A 7069-nucleotide genomic window follows, 5' to 3' on the forward strand; every position below is an offset into this window, starting at 1 on the left:
GTTAAGTGGAGTTACGTGGGCGTAACTCTTTTCTTTAAGGGGGTAGAGTGCGGTAGAATTACGCACTTTTCCCTTAAATTTTTATATAAACAACATGAATAAGTTTTTACTAAGGGTTTTAATTACCCACTTAAAGAACGAGTTTTAAAGGTTTTTAACTAAAATTTCAGCTTATTAGAGAGGTTTTTAAAGTGTTTAAAAGTTGCTGGAAATTTGTGTAATCAAGAGAGTAGTTGAGTTTATGTATTTGGTGTTGTAGGAGACTTTAAGTTGAAGTAATTTCTAGCATTGTGGCTAGTTGGAAAGAGGATTTGAGGTACGTATCCGCGTAGGATGTATTAATTATGCATAATACCATGTTAGAAAGTTAATTTGGTATCAAGTATGAGATTAGGATCATGTTAAGTGTGTTGTGATACTTGAATTGATTGATTGATTATTCATGTCTTTACATGTAAGCATGTAAGTATGTTGAAATTATTATTATTATGAGCTTAATACAAGTTGAAAGAGATTGAATCATGTATATTATTTATTATTCATTATCAAGAAGGCATGAATTTATTAAGTAAGCCTTATATATGTATAAAAGAGCTAAAGTTATATTTAATGAGCATGATTCATGATTTTATTCTCACCCATTTATTATTGGAGTTGAGTCAAGAAAGTTGGTTTATTTATTTACTCACGCACATAAGTTGAGGTCGAATTGAAAAGTTAGTTTATTACTCACTTACATAAGTTGAGATTGAGTCAAGGAAGTTTGTTGTGCATTTTATGCACCAAGGTAGTAATCGTGCAATGTTGTGCACAAAACTAGGCAAGGAACCTTAATTAAAATAAATAGTATGTGCTCACTAATAACTTCAAGAATGAAATGGAAGTATGTGTTGGTTGTTATTATATTTGTTCTTGATTGATTGGTTGAAGTCATCACAAGTTAAATTGGTAAATCAGGTAAAGTGTAAGAGGATACGCACCAAAACTCTTGGAACTTATAAACCTTGAGTATGAACACATGGGGGGAGTTATGTGACTTTATATTTGATCATAGCATCTACAGGGGTACCGGACGCTGTACTTTCTTTTATTATTAATGCGCTGGAATTCCGTCACAAGGTGACATAGTAGGTGATAATTGGGGTAGCTCCCTAATTAGAAGCTCAATATTTAATAATTTTAAATGGACTATTTTTAAGGAGGAAACATGTTCGATGCGTTATCCAAACCTATATATTAATAAATCAAAGTAGAGTCATGAGTCAAAAGTAAGTTAACTTGTGTTGTGTGGCAAACATGTTTTATTTATTTATTTTTTTGTGTTTATTGCTAGGATATTCATGTTAGTGTGATTATTTTTATTGGTGTATATGTACTCAAGCTTTTGCTGATTCGTACTTTGTTTTTGTGTGTGCTACTTGTGTTTGGGCCATGTCTTTTTCTTATGATGGCCCTGTGACGATCTATTTTGGAATTTGTCCATAATGGTGAACAGTCAAGTTTGTCTAAGTAGGTTGATCAAGTGATCGTAGCTAAAGGAGCTCAAGTGTTTCGATTAGTATGCTATAACGAGTTTGTAAAGTTGTATAAATAGCTCACCTAGATTATTGACTTGTAATTATTGGGATATTGTAAGCCTTAACACTTGACAAGTTGTTGAGTGTGGCGGTAATACCTCCGATGTAGGTGTATGCTTCCGCAATTTTATTCAAAAGTTGTTTATTTTTCTTATTTATTATTAGCTAGTAAATCGGAGGTGTTACAATCAGCAAACCTGCCGCAAGCAATTTTTCGTACGGCAGTCCGCACCCAATACCTTCTCTAATAATAAATATAGTAGTCTATCATTGATGCATAATTTCATATTCCTTTCATTTCTCTCTTCTTCTACCAAGTTTCTTTTTCTTCAAATCTTCATTTTCTTCATTTTATTTCATGTAAAGTTTCTAGAAACCAGTAAAAGTTGAGTGAATTAAAAAAATAATAATAATAATAATAATAAATAAAAAAAAAAGCAGCAAATTTCTACTACAATATATTATCCTAATCAATAGTTTGAGAAATTAAGTTCGACATGAAGACACATTCTCAAGAGAAAATGCACATGAGAGAAAATATTAAGTTCATGTGTAAGACTTATAATGACTAAATGTAATTCTTAAGAATATACGAACTAATAATTTGTATAGCTTCAAATTTCAATGATTTATCAAGTTGTTTTTAGTTGCTCAATGAATTTAGAATTTGTATATGTCAATCAAGCAATAAAAAGACCCAAAAACAATAAGGAAATAATTTAAAAATTATGGGAGTACTTGTTACCTATTTCTTATACTCCTAATTTTTACAAATTTTAATAGTCAAATGTAATAGTTATATTTTTAGTTCGAGGAAAAACCAGATTAATTCCAGGCAAAAACATTTCCAAGAATCATGTTTGATAAAGGAAATAATATAAAGGAAAATATATGAATGAAAAAAAATAAAAAATTCGTCCTTTGCGTAATTTGCTCGAAACGAGCCAACCTTTGTGTATTATAGGAACTAGCCCACCTTTCAACAGCCTTATTTTTTCTCAAAACAGTCCCTTAACCGTTTTTAGAAGGCGAATAGTCATGTGTCACCTTTTAATCGGTCCTATTTTTTTAAGAATTAATTAAAAAAAAAAAAAAATAAAAGATAGCTGCCTTCCCATTCTCCCACCTTGAAAACCACCTCCTTCCTTCCCGTTCCATTATACAAAAGTTAAAGTTGGCTCGTTTTGAGCAGGTCGTGCAAAGGTGGGATTATTCTTTTTTTTTTTTCTAATTTAAATTGAGTTGCATAGAATGTTGCATTATTTTAATTTATTTTCATTGTTAAGCTCCAAATTTGGTGGAATATAGAACGAAGTGGTAAATTGTTTTTTAATCATTTGTGCCATTGTGGGAGCACACATTGTATTGAGAATTTCGTTACATGAGGTTGTGTTTTCCTCGGGAAATTTATAAGGAAATACACTTTAATAAGGAAATTTTGTATTTTATCACCCATTAAATATACACATTTTGAAATTACCACCTATAAAATTTATTTTAAATTACCACCCATTAAATTAAATAAATATTATATCACCACATTTGCCTCTTCCTGGTCAATTTTCCGGCTGTGGGGCCCACATAACGGCTATTAACGGCTAGTTTAACCCTATTTCAATTTTTTGCCCCCGATTTTGTTCTATAAAACTACTCTTCAAACTCCTCCACAATTTCGAAATCATTAATTACCTTCAAATTCAGACATTTTTGCAAGTTTTAATTTGAAATTCTCCCACAAGTGCAGACACTGAAGTCACAATCACGTAAGTTCAGTTCTTTGTAAAATTAGGATTCTTGGTACAATTAAATTGAGGGTTTTCTAAAATTAGGCTTCTTGGTACAGTTAAATTGGGGGTTTTCTAAAATTAGGGTTCCTGGTAAAATTAAATTGGAGTTCTTTGTTATGGAATCAGCTTTGATGTTCAATGCAATGTCATCAGCAAAGATACATACCTTCTAGTCCCCTCTCAACTACCAAAGATGGCGACTTGTCCTTCCTCTTTCCCCTTTCCAAATATTGCAAGTACAGCAGTGCATTAGCAAAGATACCCACCTTCTGGTCCCCTCTCAACTACTAAAGATGACAACTTGTCCTTCCTCTTTCCCCTTTTCAAGATATTGCAAGTACAGTAGTGCAATTATGATGTTGGTGAGGAAAAAAAATTAGGGTTTGGTTTCTTAAATGGTGGGGAGGTTGAACAATTGACAGTGAATTAATATTGAAAGATGAAGAAATTAAATGAAGGAAGACTAGAGTAGAGTAAGGATAGAATAGTAAGAGAGGAAAATCGATAGAATAGAAAAAGAAAAAGAAGGGGAATTAAAAAAAAATGGGCTGAAAAAATGACTGAAAAGAGGCAAAAGGTGGTGATTTAATTATTTTATTTAAAATATTGTAGGAAATTTGACAGAGAAAATTCTAAAACAAAACTGAATATAAAATACAGGGGAAAAAAATGCAGCCAACAAATTTATGGGAGAATAACAAAAAGAGGCCAATAAACAACTATTAATAGTAGTGGTGGGCCTGGTACAACCATGGTGAAAGGACTAACCAAATAATTTTAGGATTGAGCTTCTTCCTAAAATCTTGTGGTATATACTATTTACAACAGCAAAACCTAAAATATAGCAGAGATTCCGGGTATCAAGGTTTCTTTTTCTTTTTTTTCAAATATGGAAGAGCACTAAATGGGTTCACAGAAGTTGGAGCAGCAATGTTGGCTACATTAGGCAAATTGTCATCAAAGGTTCGGAGTTTATCAAGATTTAGATTAACATCACACGAGAAGCCTTTTTGCAAGCCCTCGGCTGTATCGAGAACACTCACTGGAGCTGAGGAATTTTCACAAGGATCAATTGTTAGGCCATGTTCTTCAGTTTCAGTTACAGTGGAAACATGAGCATCAGTTACAGTGGATGCTCCACCTCCATCACGTTCTTGGAAATTCGGATCATCTTCATCATCTACACAAAACCCACCGCCCATTTGCAAATATTCACCATCTACATCAACAATAGCAGTGTCCATCTGGATAGAACCTAACAGATTACTATCTATTTCTGCCTCGTCTTCTTCAGGACAGAATCCACCACCCATTACTAAGTAGTCTCCAGGGAAGCCAGGACCAGAAAGATCTCCAGACATGAAGTCTTTCTCTGCATTAACATTAGCCGTATCAGCTTCACGTCCACCTGCTCCTTCACTATTCTTGTCCGTCTCATTTAGAGAAGTCAGTAGCTCATCACTTTCATCATCTTCTTCCACATAGTTGGCAGCTTTCCGGGCACGCTTTGACTGCAGATGCAAAGAAACCAACCTTTGTGAAAAATAAAAGAATGGTGCAACTTGACAAGTAATGATATTTTCAGTCCCTGGGAATGGAGTCGTGGACAAAACGATCATCTTTTGAGGCTACTTTGTAGAATTAACAGTTCAAATATACAATAAGACATTTCTGTCCAGCACTGGAGAATAGTGGTCACCACTTTAAACATCTTGACGACTTGACTTCAACATAAACTTGCTTCATGATCCCCAGTTCAATCAAACATGGAAAACCTATTGGTTTTAATATTAAGGTTTGAGATTTAACTATTTCAGTATTGAAAAGTGTGCCATTTAATGTGTCAGTAGACTTGGTAAAACAGCACAAGCTGGTCAAACCATTAGATCACTATAACTAAGAGTGCGCTGATAAAAAAAGTTGAGTTCAAAAATAAAAAGAAGGATTTCAAAAGCAGTTCTTCCCACCACCATCCTCAAAATAAATTTGCATGATAAAGATATTAATGCAATAAAATTTAGTTGGAGTTGGCAAATCAACAGGTCCATACAGTTGCCAGTCTAGTCAAGAACATTCCGTGTCAATTTTCAACCAAGGACTAGATGTAATCTGTAATTTGCTGCTAATCCATATTAGTTAGCACCTAACCAACAGCAAGGAAAGATGAAAAGGCAGAGGGGGAAAAAGCATACCCTTCGAACATTATCAGGAGACTCAATGATTTCAGATAGCACTTCATGTTCATGCTCATCACTGTTGCTGTTGTGATCATCTATACTGGTCTCATCACACTCAGAATCAAAATTCTCCTTTCGCCTACCTTTACCAACAGCTGTTCTTTTTCCTCTACCTCTGACTCTACTGCTTCCAGCATCCCTCATACTCTGTTTTTCAGCCTCGGTACAGACTCCTGTGGCTGACAGCCCATCCTCTTTATTCTCCTGCTGTAGTGATCTATACTTTTTAGCAGATTTGTTTCGTGATCCAACAACATAATCTTTTCTTTTTGAAAGAGACTTTTTCCTTGTGTTAACACTGGCACGTGCTTCAGCTTTCTTCATCTTTGCAGGATTCTCTTGCAAATCATCAGCTTTTTCCAAGCCTGTGGACTGTTTTCCGGTTATGCCTTTCACAGCTTGCTTAATTCTCTTGCTGCGGATTTTGGCGAATCGCTCATTGAAAGTATAAAATGCTTCGAGTCGCAATTGCGTCTTCAAAAACCAAAAGACAAAAGAAGCCATAAAGTCAGTGATTGAGATTTGAGACCTCAGGTCCATCTAATGGACAAAATTATGAATGGCAAAGAATGCAGCAAAGGTATAAGAAGATGATCCAAAATGACAAAAAACCAAAAGCAAATGCCTGTGCGAAGATGCACCATGACACAAATTCGGCTATATAGCTTGAAGCGTAGAAATATGTGCAAACAATTCTATTAAAAATTAAAAGTTTGCACAAGCTGTTAACCAACAATCTCTCTTAAGTGTTTTATCCATGAGCGAGACCATAAGTCCATAACCATGAACAAGAGCAACACGAATGGTAAAGCTTCCATTTGGGCTTGAATTTGACATATTTATAATCTGGTTTGATTATCAACTAAGAAGTAAACTCTGAACAGAAAATCTTAATGTTCCTCTATGTACACCTTTGAGAAATCTCTCCAATTTTTTAAATACTAGATACAAGATTGCCAAAATGCACAATGCTTGAGTTCTCAAACTGATTACTAGAGGTACTGACCTCGTGCTTATTGTACTCCTTTAAGACCGGTGAAAGCAGCTCATCAGCCTTCTGGCTAGCCCATCCAAACTTTTCCCAGCACAATCTACAGTCAGACATAACACGTTACTAATGCACTTCTGCTACTTTCAAATAAACTGCAATAATATATTCCCTTATAACATACTATAAATGCTCATGTTGAAAAAGAAGCAGGTTTCAAATAATTACCCAGGATAAGAAGTTAAATATTAAAAGTTTAACACTAAAAAATTGCAATGACAGCAGAAAATAATACTAACTAATAATATAACACTTGCCTGCGTAGCGAAAAAACATCAGGCTTTCCCCACGCAAAAGGTTCAGTTGATTTATCTACTTGTGGAGCTGCATATGCAGAGATCACTGCATCACTAGGAAAAGAAGGAGGGATGTGCCAATTCTTGCTCACATTTCTCTGCATGTACCAAAATAAGGCAAAAA

The 7069-nt window shown here is 34.4% G+C and overlaps 1 protein-coding gene across 1 annotated transcript; it reads right to left on the reverse strand.

Moving 5' to 3' along the window:
• Positions 1-4047: 4047 nt before the first annotated feature.
• Positions 4048-7062, reverse strand: LOC110688882 (DNA repair protein UVH3-like). The gene is made up of 4 exons (XM_021865645.1): positions 6907-7062; positions 6608-6692; positions 5557-6075; positions 4048-4875 (listed from the first exon to the last, which is right to left on the reverse strand). The coding sequence occupies exons 1-4, from the start codon at positions 7047-7049 to the stop codon at positions 4225-4227; spliced, it is 1398 nt and encodes a 465-aa protein (XP_021721337.1). The 5' UTR covers positions 7050-7062; the 3' UTR covers positions 4048-4224.
• Between the last annotated feature and the right edge of the window lie 7 nt (positions 7063-7069).

This window comes from Chenopodium quinoa, unplaced genomic scaffold (assembly GCF_001683475.1).
Source record: "Chenopodium quinoa cultivar QQ74 unplaced genomic scaffold, ASM168347v1, whole genome shotgun sequence".
Classification (NCBI taxonomy): Eukaryota; Viridiplantae; Streptophyta; class Magnoliopsida; order Caryophyllales; family Amaranthaceae; genus Chenopodium; species Chenopodium quinoa.

Bases quoted from the DNA above. Each gene is read 5' to 3' on its own strand.
- LOC110688882 (XM_021865645.1), bottom strand. From the start codon at position 7,049: ATGCAGAGAAATGTGAGCAAGAATTGGCACATCCCTCCTTCTTTTCCT. The intron at 6,693-6,906 runs GCAAGTGTTATA...GTCTGACTGTAG, and splicing joins GATGTTTTTTCGCTACGCAG to ATTGTGCTGGGAAAAGTTTG. The intron at 6,076-6,607 runs GTCAGTACCTCT...TGGTTTTTGAAG, and splicing joins AGGAGTACAATAAGCACGAG to ACGCAATTGCGACTCGAAGC.